The 21,404-nt window shown below is 40.5% G+C and overlaps 2 protein-coding genes across 5 annotated transcripts in view; both read left to right on the plus strand.

Moving 5' to 3' along the window:
* The first annotated feature begins 722 nt into the window (after window positions 1-722).
* LOC104982605 lies at window positions 723-4,345 on the plus strand. Of its 3 annotated transcripts, XM_010832032.1 has the most exons (5): window positions 723-1,263; window positions 1,512-1,690; window positions 2,394-2,521; window positions 3,337-3,561; window positions 3,977-4,345. In XM_010832032.1, the coding sequence occupies exons 3-5, from the start codon at window positions 2,431-2,433 to the stop codon at window positions 4,318-4,320; spliced, it is 660 nt and encodes a 219-aa protein (XP_010830334.1). In that variant the 5' UTR covers window positions 723-1,263; window positions 1,512-1,690; window positions 2,394-2,430; the 3' UTR covers window positions 4,321-4,345. The 3 variants fall into 3 exon arrangements, with proteins under 3 accessions (XP_010830334.1, XP_010830331.1, XP_010830333.1); XM_010832029.1 differs by lacking the exon at window positions 1,512-1,690 and having other exon boundaries at window positions 723-1,441; XM_010832031.1 differs by lacking the exon at window positions 723-1,263 and having other exon boundaries at window positions 1,350-1,690.
* Window positions 4,346-4,409: 64 nt separating this feature from the next.
* TMTC2 (transmembrane and tetratricopeptide repeat containing 2) overlaps window positions 4,410-21,404 on the plus strand; it is a 421,611-nt gene continuing 404,616 nt past the window's right edge. For both annotated transcript variants that reach the window (XR_824533.1, XM_010832028.1), the window contains exon 1: window positions 4,410-4,508. Coding sequence is in view for 1 of the 2 variants with exons in the window: in XM_010832028.1 (XP_010830330.1) it covers window positions 4,426-4,508 (83 nt within the window). In the remaining variant the exon portion in view is untranslated. The remainder of the gene's footprint in view (window positions 4,509-21,404) is intronic.

Consider the following 21,404-nt stretch of genomic DNA (forward strand, 5'->3'; position numbering starts at 1 on the left):
AAATAAGGAAATCTTTACCCCAAGGAACTGGCACCGCAGAGGTATGAATTATACAACAAAGGACTGGGAATATAGAACAAATGCAGGGTAGGTCAGGGCAACTATAAAAAATAATTCATTGAGGAAGTGGTGAGGTAGCAGATGTGTGGAAACTACTTGGGGAAAATAAGGGCTTAGCACTTTTTTGGCCAGTCTTGTATCTAAGGTAGAAAACTCAAAGCAGCCAGCTTAATTTCCTTCCTCTGTGAAGAGCAATAGTAACTTTAAATAGAATATATATATTTCAGAACTCAGGCAGCAATCTTATAATCTCATCTTAATAAATTAAAAAGGAATGTCCTCAGGTTTGAAATGATCTCCAAGGAGAGTGATGACATCTTTACATCTTTAATCTGATTTCTACCCAAAGTTGTTTAAGGGAGGTTGAAAATGCAGGCTTCGGCTGCTTCTGAGCCCTTGGAAAGCGGTGAAAGAGACCAAGGCTTAATGCGCTGGAAGAGTACTGAGACCCACGTTAAATTATAGAAGGAAAATTTGTTAAAAGCAACTGGATTTCTCACACACAGCTGGATTTCCAGCCTTTCATTCATCAGGATTGGCAAGATGTGCCACTTTATGGCATGTCTCACAGTGTTCTGTGCTTCTAATTCAGAGAAGTTGGAGATGGGGAGAGGAGAAAAGGAGGGGGCGAGGGAGGAGTATAGAAAATGTTCCTTTAAAACTGTGGGAGTCTTGAAAATGGAGACAGCTCTGGGAAATGCTTACAAGCTTTTAGCAGGCTGAACCCAAAGCTCTTATACTTTCATTCCTCTGAGTCCTCTTAATTATTGAACAGGGCTGTCTGTGACTTCCTACCTCTCCCACTTTCCTGCAGAGTCGATGCATTCTTAAGAAGGTTTAACCTACTTCCTCCCTCTCTCCTTTGTTAATTTTTCACTATCTCTAACATCGACAACAAATCAGCTTGCCCTATTCTCAAGATTAAAGTTTGTGTATTTTCAGTTATTATAGTTTCTGCTGAACATATTTACTTGTTTATTTATTGTCATTTTTTTTTTCCTTTTAGCTGTCCAGATATTTTATAGGTGCTGGGCATCACATGGGAAACAAAACTGATAAGGTCCCTGGTTTCTTGGAGCTGCTCTTCTGGTGGTGATTCTAGATACTGACACCTACGATGAAGAAATTCATGCTGGCAGACGTGACAGGGATCTCTGGTGGAGAGGCTACTTCCTAAAGTGTGGGCTGGAAAAGCCTTTCAAGGTGATGACATTTGAACCAAGACTTGAATGCTGAGAAGGAGAAGGTCTGGGTGGAAGGCATTCCATGTGGGAGAAAGAAAAGTGTAAATTCCAGAGAACAGGATGTCTGTGTGGCTGGGGCACTGGAGCGCAGTGAGACCGGGAGAGTCACGGGACCAGATGGAGGCTTGCTGGTCGTGGTAAGGATTTGGGTTTTATTCTACCTATAACAAGAAGTCACTGAACATTTTTTTTTCCTCCCCTAAGCAGGGAGTTCATAGGGTTTCAAAAGAATCCTTTAATACCTGAAGTTATAACTGAGGAGCGGTGGAAATTACAGTAGAAGCAAGGAGACCACTTGGAAAGCTTCTGCATTAGTCCACGATGGGAACATGGGTAGCTTGGATGAGGACTGCAGCAGTGTGGATGTGATGAGATGTGTTTTGGAGGTAAATGTATTAATTGACAGCCTAAAGGATAAGAGGAAGTTGGAGATAATGAAAGTGAAAGTGTTAGTCACTCAGTGATGTCCAACTCTTTGCAAGTCTATGAGCTGTAGCTGGCCAGGCTCCTCTAGCCCATGGAGTTCTCCAGGCAAGAATACTGGAGTGAGTAGCCATTCCCTTCTCCAGAGAATCTTCCTGACCCAGGGATGGAACCCAGGTCTTCTGCATTGAAGGCAGATTTATTACCATCTGAGCCACCAGGGAACCCTGGAGAGAGTAATAATAATAATAATAATAAATAATAGTTACCACTTCTATTTCATTTAGGTAATAAGTGCTTTACACATGTTGACTACTGTCATCTTCATAATGATATGCCCAGAGATAGGTATTATTATCATCACTGTTTTATGAGAAAACTGAGGAACAAAGAGGTTAAGTGACTGGCTAAAGATCACCCAGATGGGAAGCACTAGAATAGAGACTCACACTCAGGCATCTGATTCTAGAGAAGCTTGATCTTCCAGTGTCCTAGGATCCAGTATCAACAGGTAAGTGCGATGGAGAGACAGAGAGGACCTTTGATGGGGCAAACTTTTTGACAGTGGGCAGAGGTTATGAAGTTAAAAAAAAAAAAGGTAAAGATCAGTACCTACTTTTAAAGATACAATTCCCTCTTATATGCATTTATGTATGTTTTTCCCAGGGCACAAAAATGGAACCATCCTGCATGGCACAATATAATGAATATTCATGGTTTCATCTGTGTCTACATCGATTTCCTCGTGAACTCAGGAAAAGATAGACCTTTGTTTTGCAGACACTCAAATCACGGTACTTGACTTTCAGGCCACTGCCAGACATCCTGGGGATGGGGGTGGCGGGGCGGTGATCAATTTCTCCACGCCGTTTTGGAGAACTTGCTGGGTAGGTGCTGGTTAGGTTTGAGAGGCGGGGGAGAGGGGAAGTCGGCCTCTCCGGGTCAGTTTTTTAATGCTTTGCGGATGCTAAGCAGCAGGGGGCGCTGCAGCAGTGTACTTCGTGGTCCAAGCGAGCTGCTCATCCAGCCGGAAAGGCCAAGTAGAGAAGAGGTGTGGCCGGCAGCCCACGGTCCTCTTCGGTCTTGCAACTTTAGTACCCAGACCTCGTTCTACACAGACCATTCTTCTACACAATATTTCATCATGTTGGATGCCTTCCATTCGGTCTGCATCCGGGCGGAAAGGAAAGGGCATTAGCTTCCAGTCTTTCTAGGTTTAAGGATAGCGCCGTACTGGGTCGTTAAGACGTCTCTTCTCTGTTCGTTCTCCCAGCCCGCCTGACAGTTCCCTTGAAACCACGAAAAGCCGCCGCAGCTGCGGGTATGCCTGTGTGCGTGCTAATCTTTTTGTCCTCTGTTGGGGTCCTTTCTTTTTAAGCTAACTGCGGGAATATTTCCCTCCCCACCCGTCTCTCCATTGACATTTGGGACAAAGGTCGGCTCGGAGCTGAAATCTCCCTCCTAAGATGCCACCTCAAACTCGCCAACCCCCACTACCCACTCCATTTCGGCTCCTGCACAGTGAGGGTGTCTGACGCGTCGCGTGTGTGCTCGTGGCGACCAAGTCTGCAGCACTAGCCAAACCTGTTCTTCCTCTCCCGGTCCCCAGAAGTCTCTCCAGCTGACCGGACTTACGCCTGGCATCGCTTGGCACACGCAGCGCCCGGGGTTGAGATCCCGCTGGTGTCAGGCGCCGCCAGGCAGCAGCGGAGCGAGCGACCGCGTCCTCCCGGTCTCATTTTTCCCGCGCCCAGGGCGCACTCCAGCTACCTCTTTGGGCTGTTTTCCAGCCGTCGCCCCTGGATCCCCGCGGCTTCCCAGACTGAAATCGAAGGTGAACGAAACAGGGGGAGGGCGGGAGGTGGGAAGGCGGAGCCTCCCGCCGGGGGAGAGAGTGGGAGGAGCCTCTAGCCTAGGGGGTGATGTGGGCGGAACCTTAGGGGGCGGATCTGGGTGGGGAAAGGGGCTGGGCGATCCGGGGATGGAGGGTTGGCCACGCAGGCGCGGGGGGCAGCGCCGAGAACCCCACGCGGGAGCTTCTGGAGGCTCCAGCCACCGCTTCTCACTTCACTGGAGAAGGCGCTAGGGCCGGGAGGGGAGCTAATAAAGAGTGAATGAGCTGCAGCCGCTGTGGCGGCCGGAGTCTGCCCGAGCGGCATAGGAGCCGTGTGCCCGGGAGGCGGCGAGGGGAGGCGGTTTGCCTTGTCCCTCCCAGCAGCCCTTCTCTCTCTCTCTCTCTCTTCCTCCAGCTGGTCCCAGAGCCCGGCTCGGTCCGGTCCCTCTGCCCCTACCCCGCACTCTCCCACCTTCTCCGAGTCCCACTCCGCACCTAGGACGCCCCGCACTGCCATGGGTTAGGGTGGCGGCTACGAGCCGCGCGAAGGACCAGCCTTGTGCATCCGCCGGGGGACGCGGAGCCCGAACGCCGCTCGCCGCTAGCCGGCGCAGGGCATGGGGAGCGCGGTGTGAGCCCGCACCCGGGGAGGACGCAGGAGCTGCGGAGACGGGCGAGGAGGAGGAGGAGGAGGAGGAGAGCGGTGGATTGGAAGGACCCGAGGGAGGAAGGCAGGGTGGGGAAGCGAGGGAAAAGTGAAGCTGGGAGGAGAAAGCGGCGGAAGGTGGGGATTGATGCTTCTGTTTTTTGTTGCCGCTGCTGCCCTCGCGCTGGGAGCCGAGCCGGAGAGAAGGCGGTGGAGAGATGATTGCAGAGTTGGTGAGCAGCGCTCTGGGGCTCGCCTTGTATCTCAACACCCTGAGTGCGGATTTCTGCTATGATGACAGGTAAGGGGGTGAGAGGAAGGGGTGACGGGCTGCCTGGGGACTCCGCGGTGGCTTTGAAGCTTTCCGCTTTAAGGCTGGAAGTGCATCTTGGAGGGACTATTCCTGCACCTGACGGCTTAGGAGACGGGTAAACATCCGAACCTAAAGCAAACATTCGGGACGCGGGCTCACAGGGCGGGCTGAGGGAGTTTGGGTTCTTACTTTGCAGCAGGTTCCTCTCCTTGCTTCTAGAGTGTTGGCAGATGCTTAAGTTTCTTAGCGGAAGTCACAGCAATTTGGGAAACTGTTTAATGAACGCATTAAAAACAATTCTTAGGTATTCCTTGGTGTAACAAAAGCACATTGAGCGATTTTACGTCTGGGCTGGAAGGAAGCTGCTCCCTGCCCTCTAATAGATCTGCCCTCTAACGTTTCCTTTTATTGATGGGACACTTTTATTTCCCGAGGTTGAAACACACATTTGACAGTTGCCCAAATAGTGGAGAGATCGCACTGTTTCAACTTTCCCTTTTGACGCGTGGTGTATATTACTTTGCGCCAGGGCAGTGCTGCGCCCCCGCCTCCCTCACAAATCGATGAAGTATTACTTTATAAAAGTCTGGGCCTTCATTTCTGTTTGGGAGTTTTACTTTAGACGTTAGCGATTCTTTTGTGCTAACTGGGGGAAGAAGACGCCCCTAGAGACTGAAGGTTTCTTCTGCATTTGGGTTAGTTTGGGTGGCTAATGAGACCTCAACTGTGTTGTCAAAGAAACTGCATCGATTTCTGGGAAATGTCACAGTTGTGCTCGTGTCTCTACCTATTTTTTTTTAAACGTTGTTAGTGTTTAGAAACTGATGAAAAGCTCCATTAGGGGAAATTCCAATTTGTGTCTTTCCGGTGACTTAATCTGATTACAATGAAAACAGATGCATAATTAAAATATATTAGGGAGAACAGCACGCCTGGCTAAACTTATTAACCGTCCTGGGGTGTTTCATGCTCCATTGAAATTAAACCATCCAAAAAGTGAGCACAGATTTACTTTGACAGCTTTTCAGCAGCCTCTCTGGGTTATGGAAAGTGAATGGATCCCCAGGGTCAGGGAGAGGCAGTGAGTGAACTTAAGCAAAGTGGTTGATGGGGAAGATGAAGGCAGAATCTTCTCTAGATGGTGATTAGCCAGATTCTGTATCCTCTGCTGTGCCCCCTCTCCCACTTAAAAGGGTGTTCATAGTTGTACACCTTAAGTCACCAAATCTTGGTTCACACCCACGTCTGTTACAAAATCCCCTGGTAATAGACGCAAGAACATCCAGCAGACCCTTCTCAGTGCCTTTATGTAAGTGTCTATCAGATACTAGTTGATAGAAAGCCACTGGTAGACATAAACTTTTCCTTAACTTTCAAGCGATGTGCATGCGGTCTTTAGCAATTATGCTGCAAGCTCTGAGAAACAAATGGTCTGTGTGTAAGAGTGATATGAGCTGCTTCTGTTCCCTCCAACTTTGTGTTACTATGCACCTGCTATTTTCTAGAGTACTGGCAGAAAAAAACTCTTGCTTTCCAGAGTTGGGTGACTTTTCAGTAAAGTGAGCTCAGGGGAGAATCTGGGCTGTTACTGGTACTGTTGGGGACAGTTTGAAGAGTAAGTATTTAAGCCAATAATTAAGAGCTTATATAAGAAAGTAACTTACTGTAATACTGTAACTATTGTAGAACACTGATAAATCAAGCATCACTGGCGTGGCTACTCTTTATTGCTGTCCAGTTCTTTAAAAAGTACATGTCAAAAGAATCTATCCAATAAAGATTAAGGCTGGAGCTCAACTACCTTTGAATGTACTTTTCTCTGTAGACTTAAAGTTTATTTTGTGTTCTTGACTCCTCAGTCAGAAGTGTTAGTGTTGTAACTTGGACAGAGTGTAAGTATGATGATAAATTAGTTGTGCTTTGATAGTTGGCAATTGTTGTAAGTTCTTTACCTGCTATAGATTGAATGGAGTGTCAAAATTCCTGACATACCTAGCTGCATGGGTGAATTTAATGTGATGATTTGCCTATATCTGATGCATGCTCGATATATGATATATATCAGTATATACCAATGTGACAATGAAGGCCTGTAAATTATAGTTAGCTACAATTTGAAAAGTGTATTTGACTCTAGTTTTCCTAGTAGCAGAATTGTGTGTGTGATTACATATTCTTCAGAGTATGAAGTCTTACAAGTATCACTTGCTTTTTATGAATCCTAGAAATTATGAAGTATGTATTAATAGGAGCATGGAACTTCCTCAGTGTCTGCATAGCATGTTCAGGTAATTCAGTGCCAAGGTTAACTGTAGATTGTGACTTCCCACTTAGACTTTCTGACCACTGCTCTAACTCACTGGTGTGAGAAGGGGAAAAAAGCTGGGAGTGGCAAGTGGAAATTGTAGGAGGATGGTAATGTGTTTATTTCCACCACTCCATTTCAGACTACAAGGACTCAGGTGTGAAACTTGTTTAAACTACATCTGTGGTTTCTGCTGCTTCCCTGCTTTCCCAGCCTGCCCCAAAACTTTAGTGAAATATGGTTTTCAAAGGAGAGAGTCGTACTGGGAATGAGAGAGCAGCTCAAGGAGAGAAATGACTTTTATGCTCGACTTGCTTAGTGAAATCAAGACTCTGCATTTTAGCTGACGAATCTGGCATTTACTGTAGGAGGGCTTTCTATTGCTTCAGCTTAAACGTTATTGCTGTGGTACTTCTCCAAGTTATCATTTCTTTTAAATATAGTGATCAAATTTACTTTATAAACTATATATATGTAATTACGTTCAGTGTTTGATGTAGCTTGGTTGAGATTAAGTGGTAATCTGAAACCTTCTTTTAGCAAAATCAATTTCCCTATGGTAAAATTTAATATTTTACAAGTGTTTCTGTGCTAAAGTTAAGAATATGGCTCTGATGTGATGAAACAAACAGTAGAAGAGTGGAATTCACCATATCTGATGAAAAAGCATATATGGTTTCAGCTTCTTTCTCCTTTCCCCTTGCTTTCAATCTAGTAATAACTGTATTGAATCTTAATTTGTGGTTAGAGTAAAATTGGAATTGTAAATATACAGTCGTTGCTAAGTTTTAAGTCATGTTGCATGTGAATTCTTGAAGGACCATTTCATTTTCTGGAGAAATTTAATGTTAGGCTAGTGGGGAAAACTTGCTGACCCGAAATTCTCTGCTCTCTGACTTATTTGTTGAGGATAACGTTGCATCACTTTCCCTTCATCCTCTTTAAAAGTCCTGTTATGTTTTGCATAGAGAGAACACCAACAGAGGAGTCCGTTTACTTCAAAGCAACAAAAGTAAAACTATAACTGCTGTTTCCTACTCTCATTTCATTTTGCATATACCTTCTAATTGATGGCATGCTTTTTATAGTAGGTAACAAGTAAATAAGTTAATGCCGCAAATTCATCTTTTTATTCTAATGTGAGTAAAATAACATTAGTTTAAAAAGACAGTTTTGACTTTCTGAAAGTAGGAAATGGGCTTGTGGCCGCTTTGAAAAAAATTTTCTTTATTGCTCATTCTGCAGTTGTTAAACTCAACCATAATCATTAACATTATCTTTGGGTTTCTTAGTTACTGGTGTGCAGTAATTGTGTAAAACTTGGTGAAGCAACTCCACAACAGGAATTTCTACTCTTGAAATCAAAACCACCCCAAATTCTCAATAGCACATTCCTAGTTTAGTTATTCATCTAGGTGTAAATGTAAATCTCAGTTTAAAAGTACTCATTTTTTTCCTGAATGTCATAAAGAGTTTCATTAACAGTATTTAAATGAAGAAACAGAGGATTTAAAGTATGCACACAAGTTTTTTTTTTAATATATATATTTCTTTTTCTGAAGATATTAAACTATATTTTCTACTTGATCTTTTAATGTTATTATCAGTTTGGGCTTTTGACCTGGTATAAGAATTTCTTGTGAAATGACCAGTTCCTCTAACTTCTCTGTAAAATGTTCTCTCTAATAAATTTGCCTTGGACCAATCTGGGTTTGTTATCTTAAAGTTGTAGTATGTTCAACCATTGAAAATGTGTCTGGTATTTAGTAAATGAATGTTTAGAAAGAATTACTATAAAATCAAAGTAAATAAGAGAGAAGTTTGTTTTGCATCTAAGGTTGTCTTTTTAGGTCTTTACTGGAAGAAGCCAGTGTGTACAAGAGTGTTATTTCATTCTCATTTCTTTCCCAGTTGAAAATGTATTGAAAAAAAAAAAAAAAGGCCAGTGGATACAATTTACAGTTTATAAAATATTTTAGAGGACATTTTATTTTCTAGCTAAGTTTTGACTGTTTAATCACATCTATGTGGAGAAAGTCATTTTGCTGTTTGAACAAGTACATCTCTTAACAGTAAATTAAAATTAAGTGAAGCCTGTATGGATTGCTTTGCCTTACCTCTGTTGAGCTTGTCACATGGGGTTTATCCTAGCAAATGACCCAAATACAAGCACTGAACGGACATGCACAAATGCCACAGGGAAATTTCTTGCCAGCCATCTGTCTCTTAGTTGCTTTCATATATAAATGTACGGGGTGGGGGGCAGGGGGTGAGCTGCCTGTATTATTGCATATTATCAGTTTACATCATCTTGTCATCTGCACTTAGTTTTTCAGAGCTAATGTACCCCGTAGTAACACTGAATTCCCTGCTGCTATAATTCTGAAAGAGCTTCAGCCTTTTGGATTCCAACATGAGTTAAGAGCAGTTTGTCTTCCTAATCTCTGTTGCTATTTAGCATGCTAAAAGCACCTATTTAAAATGTCTTTGATGGTGCAGCTCTTTATCAGAGGTGAAGGGTATGTTTTGTTTAAACCCGGCACCTTCAAAATACTAGGAAAGGACAAAGTTTACCCTTAAGGCGCTCTGGTAAATCTGTGTCTGACAAACCTACTTTCTTATAACCTCATTATTCTCACCTAACATGCTTTTAACACACTAATATTCATCTCTTAAGTTTTTGATTCTCTCTTGGAAGCTAAATCTTATATGAACTTGGAGTCCTTCCTTAAATGGCTTCACAATATTGACAAGTGTGGCAGCCTTGATGGAAAGGACAAGTGGGTTGCTGAATGTAATGACCTTCCCTCTATGAATAGCTGTCTTCATTAAGAGCCTAGCTGAAAAAGAGTAGAGAGCCCATCACCAGGAGCTACATCCGTCTACTTTTCATGGGATGAAAAAGGCGTAATATTTTGAATCATTACAGGTGGAATTATGCACAACGCTTGATGGTTTCTTTAAAGATCTGATTTGTATGTGTTTTTGAGGGAGGGATTGGGAGCAAGAGGAGAAGAGGACGACAGAGGATGAGATGGCTGGATGGCATCACTGACTTGATGGACGTGAGTCTGATTGAACTCCGGGAGTTGGTGATGGACAGGGAGGCCTGGCGTGCTGCGATTCATGGGGTCGCAAAGAGTCGGACACGACTGAGCGACTGATCTGATCTGATCTGGTCTTGAGGAATAAAGGGCTACATTCATTAATTCACTGATTATAAACACCTCTAGACCTGGGCTTCCCATGTATATGGTACATGGGACAAACAACAGCCATTCTCCCTTGTCAGTAAGCGTCCCTTCCTGCCTGTCCTTTCCTGCCTGTACTTTACCAGGTGCTTGCATGGTGTTTGAATCTGGGAGTCTGATGATAGACATAAACAATGCTGATAGCTTGTCCTTTAGCAGAGTTTCAGTTGCACTGGCTCATATTTATTTTGATGGATACTCACCGTTTTAAACTTTCACTGGGCTTCTGTTGGCTTCTTTCCCAGAGCATCTGTGCTGAGGATCCATGGTAGATGGTTTGAACTGGATTTATTCTTGATCCAGTGCTCATTGGTACCTTATTTGTACCCGTTGACGTTTTAGAATGCTTTTGCCACATGGCTCCTTCCTGTTGCCCATGTCAGTTGTTTTCCTTGAAGGTCTGCATCGGCTGAACTCTTTGAATTAACTGGATTTGCCTTGACTAGTCATAGGGATTGAAGACTTTTGTCTCAGATATTATTTGGGCTGTATTTTCCAGGCAGTTAATTCTAACAAGATGCAGTTCTATCAGATTTCTATTGATCTTCTCCTCTCTGACAATTTAACTTTTCAATTATATTTGTCAGTTTCTCTGGTACTCAAGGTTTCTTAGAATAAAAGGTATAGTTGTTTGTTTAAAACTTTGAGAGATTTTGTTGGGATTATCATTTTGGGTTCATCCATGACCTTTCTTCTTTATAGTTAAGTGGGAAAGAATTGAGTAAGCCCATCTACTCTGGAGAAATTTGAAGAAAGTAGGAGCACTGAAATGATTTATTTTCCAGATTCTACATTAAAAGTTTTTATCATGTTTTAAAAGTGATTTATCTTACTTAAGGGCATTTCATCAAATACAGTTAATTTGAGTAACTGGAAATGATTATTTTAAAGATGAGATGGAGAGAAATTTGAACTTGCTCATGTCTAAAGGATTAATTTGGAAAAGAGATTAGAATTGAAAATTCTAACTCCACCTTTAGATTCCATTTTGTTGTGGAAATAAGTGAAATTATGTATACATTTAGTTATTCCAAGGCTATATACACTTGAGGGCGGTGCTAATGTATTTCTTTTAAAAGTACCTTAGAACATGGCACAGGAGATGCTATTTGCTTTTGATTATTTGGTTTAAGCTTTTGTTTTATGATTTCTTTGCCAGGGCATTTTGTGATATCAGAGTGAGGCAGGGTCTGAAGCATGGCTCGGCATATACTTCTAGTCAAGAAAACTGGATAAATTACATATTTGTCAAATGAAACACACATCAGTGCCCTTGGAATAGCAGCTGTGTGGTAGGTGTTGAGGCCAAATAAAGTATTTCTTTCCCTTTGTCTTTGATGATTGCCCTTTATTTCTGTGGAATTTATTATGATACATGTGTGATTATTCCTCAGGAGCATCAAGTTTAAAAAAAAGTTCACAATAGGCTTATGATTATGGTTTAACTAGGAAACAATGTGTAAAAATATTGCCGGTGTGGGGTAAAGAAAAATTCACAACTTTTGATGATGAAAGTGCTGTTTTCCTACTTGTCATTCCAAGGATTATTGATTTCTTTAAAAGTAGAAAAATTCGACTGTTCTAGCCTAGAAATTTTCACTTGGCATCATTTAGGAGTATTTTGACTTCAAAGGATGTGTTATTTGCTGAAAAGTGGCCACTGGGGCAAAGTATGGCTCTTGACATTTTGAACGGTGTTAAATGATGGCACCGAAGTATTTCAAACAGTCATGATTCAACATTGTTTAAAAATCCAGTGGGGAAAATGGCAGCCCATAGAACCCTGCATATTTGGAATTCTTTGGGTATTCATTTTAAATGCAGTTCACAAGTTTGCTTTTTACAAAATGCTGTGTTTTTTTTTTTTTTTAAAGAAAGATGAATAAGGCTAGTGAAATTTTTACAGCTGGGTCTTTTGGAATTTTGTGTTCTTTTTTTCAGTTGCTTATAAGTATTCTATAAAGGGACTGAAAAGATGCAGGCCATAGCCTTGATTTTTGTTTTTGCTTTGCTTTCTCGGCTGGGTTATATGCCTATACTCAGAATATTATTATAATGCATATTGCTATTCAGCATCTATTATAAATCCAAGATCATAAAAGTAGTCTTTGAGCAAGGCAGATAAGTGAAAACACTTGGGGAATAAGTAAACACCTTGTTTTTGTTAATTTCCGACTAGTCTCATGTCTACCATGCTTTCTTTTCTCTTTGGGATATCTTTTGGATTAAAAAGTCAGTAGTCTGACTCCACAGTATTCAGTGCATGCTGAAGTGACATTCCTGCAAATTGTGGCCTCCACAGGGGTGCCTTGGCTGGTGACTGTAGATTGCATCTTAGGCTTGACTGCTTTTCGCAGTTTGGAGAGGACACTTGTCATTATAGAGCCATTTGGGAAAGGAGGGTAAAGGTGACAGCTGTGTTGTTCCCCTTGGGGACCTTTCTCATTGTTTTCTATACTATCTTTTGTCCATCTCAGCCCTCCTATCTTCAGGTTTTTAAAGGTGTTATAAATATGGAGCCTCCTGCTTTGGATTGTAAAAGATGTCTTAAGGTAGAATACTTGGGTCCAAATATTTTGTCAAGTGTACTTCTTTTAGAATAGGGTGTTTCTCTCCTCCTCCAAGTAATTAACTGCAGGACTGCTTTCCCAAAACAATTGAAAAGAGCTCATTTTGACAAAGCAAGCTTCTTATGACAAATTTCCCAACTACAAATTTGCAGAGGAAAAGTTCTCCGATGATGAAGAAGTTTAATCAGGCAAAAAGACGTTTTTATTTGCAGAAATAGGCCCTTTAGAGGGAGGTAATTACTTGTAGCTGATGTGAAAAACTGGTATACCTGAATTCATTTGGTAAACCTCATTTAAAATAGGAAGGTTATTCTTGTTATTCTATTGAAAGGAAAAAAATGGTGCTGTTGTATCACTGAATTTATATTAAAGAAATAAGGTTTTACACTTAAACCCACTCCTATAGGGATATGTATTGACTTAACCAAAGAAAATGAATTTGAGATTTGAGAAGAAATCTGTTATAAAGACACTAGTGTCCAGCCTGAAATTACCAACTGTAGTTTGCCATAGGTATCTTCTATTTAAAATATCCCACTGAAATGATGTCTTTTAGGTTGCTTCCTCCACCTCTATATTTTTAAAAGCCTTTGCATTTTTCTTTTAAAGACAATAGTATTTTTTGCTAATAGTATTCCATGTTGAACAGAAAATGAAATTTTACTGTTACTGATGAATAAGTCATCAACATAAAGTAAACCATTTCTATGAGAGACTAGTACCTACTTAAAAAAACAATTGGGATATAGTTGCTTTACAATATTTTATTAGTTTCTGCTGTACAAGTGCATCAGCTGCTGCTTACCGCTAAGTCGCGTCAGTCGCGTCGGACTCTGTGCAACCCCATAGACGGCAGCTGGGTATCCATATATCCCCTCCCTGTGGACCTCCTTGCTCCCATCCGCCTCTCTCGGTCATCACAGTGCACTGAGCTGAGCTCCCTAAGCTATACAGCAGCCTCCCACTAGCTGTCTGCTTTACACATGGTGACGTATGTACGTCAATCCCAATCTTCACACTTCCTCCTACCCCAGTGTTTCTGTTCTTTAGGTCTGTGCAGCTGCTTTTAAGTTCAGACCTGATACGATGTTAAGGATGCCTGTGGCAGGCAAGGGGGCTTAGACCCGGTCCTCTCTCATAACTACCTCCCTCTCCACACCCCACCTTCATCATTTGATATGGATGATTATCTTTTAAAAATTCTTCTAAAATGCTTTTAGAATTTTCTCAGTTTCTTTGAACCACATGAAGGTCTTTGTACCTCTCCTAAAAGCACATTTTCAAGCTGGGCTTCTTATTGGATCTCTTTCCATCTATGTATGTGTATATGTATATATTTCTAGATCATTGCTTTCCAAACGTCAGTCTACCTGCTTATCACTTGGGCTTGTTAAAATGCAGATTCTGCCTGGCTCCGGTCTAAGAGTCTGCATTTCTGTCATCTTAGGTGTGATCAATGCTGCTGATTCATGTAATGTACACGTTAGCTTTGTGTGTTTTACAGACATTTGGAAAAGACTGCCTAAATTCCTGGATTAAAAAAGATTTAGCATAATCTTTTATATCTCAAAAGCATATGAGTTTTGCCTTTTTATTTAATCTCTTTGTTTTGTCTCATATTTGCTTAATCATGACATCTTTAAATTGATCATAAGCGTTTGAGATATTGTATATATTTTGAAAATGTAGAGAGCCTGCTAAAATCTAGATGATCTCAATTGAAATATCTGTCACTATCTTGTATTAAAATGTCATCTTCTTTGTAACATTACTGTGGAGACAGATGTTAGGTTCTGATTTTGACAAACTGATAGGCAGTTGCCTTAGGCTTATGACTTGAACAGATTTGTTGTTGTTGTTCAGTCGCCCAGTCGTGTCTGGCTCTTTGCAACCCCATGGACTGCAGAACGCCAGGCCTCCCTGTCGCTCACCGTCTCCCGGAGCTTGCCCAAGTTCATGTTCATCGCATCAGTGATGCTGTCCAGAAACTGATGTCTAAACGAGGCTGTAGTCAGTGCCTTGATGAGTGTACTTTTATTGAGCAATCCCTTGTAAGGGAACTTGGCTTACATTGCATGAAGACTCTTTATGTCACATAGGCAGCAAAATATAGACAGCTGAAAGTAGGAAAGAGAAAGATTTATTAATGATATTCAGGCACTGGGTGATACTACTGGATAAAGGTATATCTACCTTTTGAAATGTGTTAGAAATGCTTGGGCCCCTATGATTTTTTTTTTTTTAACCTGGTACACTATACCTTAACCTTTGGGGTTTTTCTGAATAGGTGAACTCCTTATATATCTGAAGGTTTACATGCCTACTTAGTAGACATCATTTTAAAGAATTTATTCTAAAGTAAGTTATAATTATTTCTTTCTTTTTGAAATACTGTCTGTCTACAGTACTGAAAGAACAGTAGGCCAACATAAGAGAGTAGCATTTTAGTCTTGGAATTAACACTTTATTAACTAGGACTTGAGGTGGTTAAAACTTGCTCTCCTAATTGATCAGGAAGTGCAAATAATGCTAACAACTGCCAACCACAGAGTGAAGATCAAATGATATAGTCTGATGAGTGTTTTCTGTGTATTTAAAGAGATGCAGAAAGATACAGTTAGAGGTAGAGGGTGTTGGACCAGAGGATGAGTGACTCGGTTGTCCCTGAGTGGTTGGCAGCTCACTCTCTTCTCACCTGAAAACAGAGCTGTGTTCTCCATCATGTCCTTGCTCACTTTTTCATTTGGAGTCAGTGGTTGAACTCCTGCTGCCCCAGCTTCTGATCCCCCACCCTGCCACACCCCATCTCTACTTCTAATCTCTTAGAAGTTGTCCCTGGTCTCGCCATGGAAGCAGGTTTTGTTCTCATCTATACCTTTTCTCCGGAGAAGGCAATGGCACCCCACTCCAGTACTCTTGCCTGGAAAATCCCATGGACGGAGGAGCCTGGAAGGCTGCAGTCCATGGGGTTGCTGAGGGTCGGACATGACTGAGCGCCTTCACTTTCACTTTTCACTTTCCTGCATTGGAGAAGGAAATGCAACACACTCCAGTGTTCTTGCCTGGAGAATCCCAGGGACGGGAGAGCCTGGTGGGCTGCCACGTATGGGGTCGCACAGAGTCGGACACAACTGCAGCGACTTAGCAGCAGCAGCAGCATACCTTTTCTCCAATAGTTTGGCCACCTGATGTGAAGAGCCAACTCATTGGAAAGACTCTGATGCTAGGAAAGATTGAGGGTGGGAGGAGAAGGTGGTGACAGAGGATGAGATGGTTGGATGGCATCTTCGATGCAATGGACATGAGTTTGAGCAAACTCTGGGAGATGGTGAAGGACAGGGAAGCCTGGCATAATGTAGTCCATGGGGTGGCAAAGAGTCAGACACAGCTTTGCAACTGAATAGCAATGATTCTTTTTCTGTTGCTTTCCCACTGTTGCTGGTCTCTGTGCTTATTTTGGATAGATATTCTTTCCAATCTGAGTACTTTTTTCCTTCTGCAAGGTAAAAGGACCAGTTATAGTGCATCGGGTGTGAATAATCTTTGGTACTGTGGTTCTGCTTCGTAATGCATATTGTTACTGGGTACTAATGTTCTCTCTCTTCAATAAAGCCTTTTTCTTTTGGGAGTATATTCAGAGTCAGAGCAGTACTGGCAGCCCGGTGATTAGGAAAGATATATGTCAGATAAGCTGAAGTTTTTCCTGCATTGAAGTGTTTGTGTTAATTAGTGGTGTATTGAGAATTTCCAGTAAGTATGCTTAGCACATGTACTGGAGGGTGACATCTAATATCTAAGCCTGGTGATACAATTTTGTAACTAATTACAAATTTTTTTTTTAAGAACTTTCCAAGCAACACAGTGGCAGAAATTAAGAGAGACCACAAGAATTTTGAAATCAGATAGCCTAGGGATCTAATCCCAGAACTATTACTTGCTAATTATGTAATTTTGATTGTTACTAAAATTTTTCTAGCCTCTGTTCCCTGTTCAGTACAATGAGGATAGTAATACCTAATTTATAGTGTTGGGAGAATTTAGTAAGTTTTATAAAGTGCAGTGCTAGGATCTTAACAAGTATTTCTCTTAATCAAGAAAACATTCATTAATTCTATAGCTGATACTTTAAGATAATTATTTAATAACATCTAAAAATATTGTAGAATATTTAGGGGTTTTTCTTTAAAGCCAATATTCAAAATTTAAACTTATTTCTGATAATTTTTCACTTGGCATTTCAGATAGAATTAGTGTCACTGAGAGGGTTCAGTGAGCTATGTTAAGTAATTACTAATTTTAAAATTCAGTTTTCACCTTGGGTTATAGGTTTGGACAAATGATTTTGAAATTTAACCATTATACACACACACATGCATATATGTATACACACCAGATTTTGCCAGTAAAATGTTTGTGGTATATACTCAATTACATGTATAACTGATTCACTTTGTTGTATAACTGAAACTAATATAACCTTGTAAATAAACTATACTCCAATAGAATTAAATTATTAAATTCATTAGCAATCAATTAAAAAAAGTATATACAAAAACCAGAACTCAGATGTCTCCCTGACATCTTCACGGCAAAGTAACTTTCTTCTTTAGATTAGATGATAGGTACTGTGTGTAGAAGCACATGGAAAATTATGATTTCTTAGCATCTTGTAAGAGTTGTTCTACTCTCTGATGCATATCTTAGATTTTTCAGGAAAATCATTATTTAAGGACATATCTTAATATTAAGATATTCCTTATTAATATTAATGAGACAAAATCTTCATGAAAATATGGAGTTATTTTGAATTATGTTGCAAAATGTTATGTTGAATTGAGAGCCCAGATTCCAGGAATACTTTTTTTTTTAAATTAATTTAATTGGAGGCTAATTACTTTACAATATTGTGGTGGTTTTCGCCATACGTTGACATGAATCAGCCATGGGTGTACAGGTGTCCCCCCATCCTGAATCCCCCTCCCGTCTCCCTCCACAGCCCCATCCCTCTCGGGGGACAACCCAGGACTACTTTTTATATATCTTTCATTTTACAGTGAGACTGTCGGGTATAAAAGCTCTGTTCTTTGAAGCCTTTTCTGGGAAACTTGTTACTCTCTCACTGACTTGCTCTTTGATCAGGACCTATGACTCATATTAATTTATTTACAGTAGTTCCGCCTTTAAGAATATTGATCTCCCTTTTGATTCAACAGATCTTTCACATGTTTACTTACCACTTGACACTAACATTTCTGGCTTCCTTCCCTGCTTCCTGCCCTGCTCCCCTCCAAACAAGAAATACTTTCCTCCTCAAAGTACAAGTAAGCTTAGGATGTTGAAGGTTTATGGAATTGATTAGATGATTTCCTCTTTAAAGTCTAGGTGTGGCTCTAATGATTTTCCAAGGTTCCTTCCAGCTTAAAGCAGGTCACAATTTTAGGGTTTGGGATTTGGGTCCATTTGTCTAAAAAATATATCTGAAATTGGCCACTGGGGGGTCATTAATAATGTTTTCAGTAAAACATTGTGCATTTTGCTATGCATACAGTGGAAAATGAGGCACTAATACAACAAACCATATGAACCGAAGATGTTTTTACCTCAGCCATAATCATCATTTTCTTTCTTATGTGTTGCCTTCTTCTCAGTTGGAATGTTTACTCTGTTCCTATTGATAACTAAATTCTAACAGCAAGTGGCAAACTCTTAAAAAGGAGAGCACTTTTGGTTCTTGTTGGATAGCAGCCTAGTTTTCTCTAATGCACATCTGTTCCTTGGAACATTTTTAGAATATTCAGGTGAAAATTCACCCAGTATTTTAATAAACCAGATTCTGTTACTGACGGGTTAAAACCATTTTTGTCATACTGTTTTAATTTATTAAAGGGAAACGACAAATGGTTTCTGCACGAAGGCTCTCAACTCTCTGGGAGTAATTTAAATGAGTACAAGAAACCAATAATTCAGGGCCTTATTAAACATGCCTCAGCAGTTGATTTCTAAGACTAAAGAAAAGTCCAATAGCTGGATTTCTCCAGGGTGAGGGATTGGATGGGAAGAGGGGTTATCTTACTATGAAGGAGAAGCTTAGGTTTGATATTCCTATAAATGAATTTTGGTGAAATTGGGAGGAGTTGACTTGAAGAGGATTCTGCCCCTTTCTTGTTTATGATACAATGCTTTCCTCTTATGATTTAGAGGAGGGATCATTATGGAGAAATCAGGATGGGAGACAGAGGCACTGCAATGGAAAATGGGTCATTTTGATTGAGTACCTCTGTAGATTAGAACCAGAGCAGCAAATGATTGTCAGCTTCTTGAGGTTAAATCAAGACAGGTTGTTAGAATGGAATCCTCTGAATTCAACTCCATTTGTTGGAAAGTGGTTCTTTGGTATCTTAAATTCTATGACAGATTTTGATTGCATGCTGAATTTTGGGGGTGTGTGTGTGTTTTTTTTTTTTTTAAAGGCAGTTATCATAATAAGTACTCAGATGTTTATCTTTGTGTACTCGGAATTTGAATTCTGAGGATTTATTATTTTTGGAGAGGGTTGGGTTTATTTTTCTAACTAAAGCCTGAAATAATTAGCAAATTTAATGTTAAATTGGACACTTTATTCATATACTCAACTTTAAGATTTAAGGTAGACCATAGATGATATTTTAAAGTTAAAATTGTTATAAATGCTAAGAATAATCTAGAGTTGAAATTTTGACTTTTATTTTGTGTCATCATTATTTGTGAAAACTGGTTAACAAAGAAGCTCAAAAATTTTCTGTAAAACCTAAGTTATGAAAAGAACATTATTTACTTTAAAAGTTTTCTCTAAATCTGAATAAAAACCTAAACACAAACCAGAACTTAGCCCAAATGTTTTTCCTTTGAGCATCACTGGGATGCTATATCAAAATAGAGTAAATGCTTTGTATGCTGCTTACCTACTACATTTGGAAAAAATCTTTTGTATATGTCTGCAAGCTATTTGTGTGTTCAGAAAGAATTTACCAGAATCGACTGAAATTGGTGAAAGAGGTCAAAGAAGCACTTTATAGCTATAACTTTATTGAAAACTGGAATGGTATTCTCTGTCTTAATCTTGAGTAAATGGAAGCTAAAGAGTGATTTCATTTGTGAAATATTATCACTTTACCTTCACTTAAAGGAGATTATTTATATTTTAAGCATGTTTTCCCAAGAAAATCACATCAGTTGCTGCTGACTTCTATCTGTATTGGTCTTAGAAAAAAGAAAGAGATGAATAGAAAGTAAGCAAGCAACAGAACTAATAAGGAGATAATTTCCTTATACCCATATTTCGTTATATGTGTATCAAAAGATTTAAAGATATTTACTTATAACATTGTAAATTGTACTGTGTTTTCTGGTCACTTATCTCAGAGGCTGCAAACAACTGTTGTTACTAGAAGTGATGGAAATAAAGAAAACGTATAGGTATGTCTACCATTTAAGTAGCCTGACTTGTGCAAATTATAGTATAAAAAATGATAATTCTATTCAAAGATTGTGAGAAAGATTTGAATGTGGTTTATTTTAAATTCAGGAAATCCACTCAAATAGACATTGGCCTTTGATTTAAAAGTGTTAAGTCATTCTTACATAGAAGTGTTCCATCTCTCAAGAAAGCATCAGTGTGGGATGCTTTCAGCTCATGTCATTCCTGTTTTTTTTTTTTATTTTTTTTAAGAAAGCATTTCTAAGTGCTTAACTGTGTCAGGAACCGTGTTTAATATGGGGGCGGGGGGCGGCACGGACTCTGAAGAAGATGTAGTCCATAATCTCAAGGATTTTAGAATCCGGAGGGGAGACCAAGAAAATAGTTTCTCTAACAGGAAGACATGCTTATGATTGTGAGTAAATACATAAGAGGGGCACTTGACCCAGACTAGGAGGGAGTAGATAAGGAGCTCTTGTGAGAACTGATTCCTGAAGAATAAGAAATAACTTAATAAATATGGGGAGGGGAAGAGGAGGAGATATGCAGGAAGAGAAAGTTATGGTGTCCGAATAGCAGGGCATAAAGCTAGAGCAGAAGGTAGGGAGCCGGAGGGAAAAAAAAGATGAATTGGCAAGGGAGGCAAAACCCAGCTCATTGACGGTCTTCTGACCCCTGATAAAATTTGGAGAACTGTCTGAAACAGGGTGAAAGCTAAAGCAGAGCGACCAGAAAGATGTCTGTAATAGGATTATATTGGAGGATTTGTGTTCCTGGCAGTGATGAGGAATAAAAGTAAGGTAGGAACAGAGGTTTTTTAAAAAAAAAAAAATTGAGTATGTTAGGAAAAGATGAAGAAAAATTGACGAATGCGGAAGGTTTTAGGAGAGGGACTCTTCTCGGGTTCCTGTGTTTGAACAAGTGGGTAAAAAAGGAAGATAGCCGAGCTCGGTTTGCAGGGGAAGACAGCGGAGGGATCTGCGGAGTCTCCTCGGTGAGCAAGAACAGCTGTCACGACATGGCTGTGCTGAGTACCCGCATTCAGGCCTGCCTGTACTACGGCTTGAATTGCTGCGGAGACCTTGTCATTGGCCCTTCATTTTTGCTAGCATTTTATACATTTTGGTGATACGATTTTAAGTGCCCCAAACCCAGTTGAGGAAATACAGAGCCTCTTGCTTGTCTGAACTTATAGTCCTGAGGAGGCCACGAGGGCTTCATTTCTCGCCCCGTCTCTCGGTGTGGGCATTGTGGTGGTCACTGTGGCCAGTGGCAACCTCAGCTCTCGTCCGAGGCTCTCCC

The sequence above is a fragment of the Bison bison genome, unplaced genomic scaffold, assembly GCF_000754665.1.
Source record: "Bison bison bison isolate TAMUID 2011002044 unplaced genomic scaffold, Bison_UMD1.0 scf7180017864535, whole genome shotgun sequence".
Lineage (NCBI taxonomy): Eukaryota > Metazoa > Chordata > Mammalia > Artiodactyla > Bovidae > Bison > Bison bison.

Coding starts and splice junctions, on each gene's coding strand:
- LOC104982605 (XM_010832029.1), top strand. CDS start 1,365: ATGTCTGTGTGGCTGGGGCACTGGAGCGCAGTGAGACCGGGAGAGTCA. Junction 2,522..3,336: donor TTGCAGACACTCAAATCACG/GTACTTGACTTT, acceptor CCCGGTCCCCAG/AAGTCTCTCCAGCTGACCGG. Junction 3,562..3,976: donor TTCCCAGACTGAAATCGAAG/GTGAACGAAACA, acceptor CTCTTCCTCCAG/CTGGTCCCAGAGCCCGGCTC.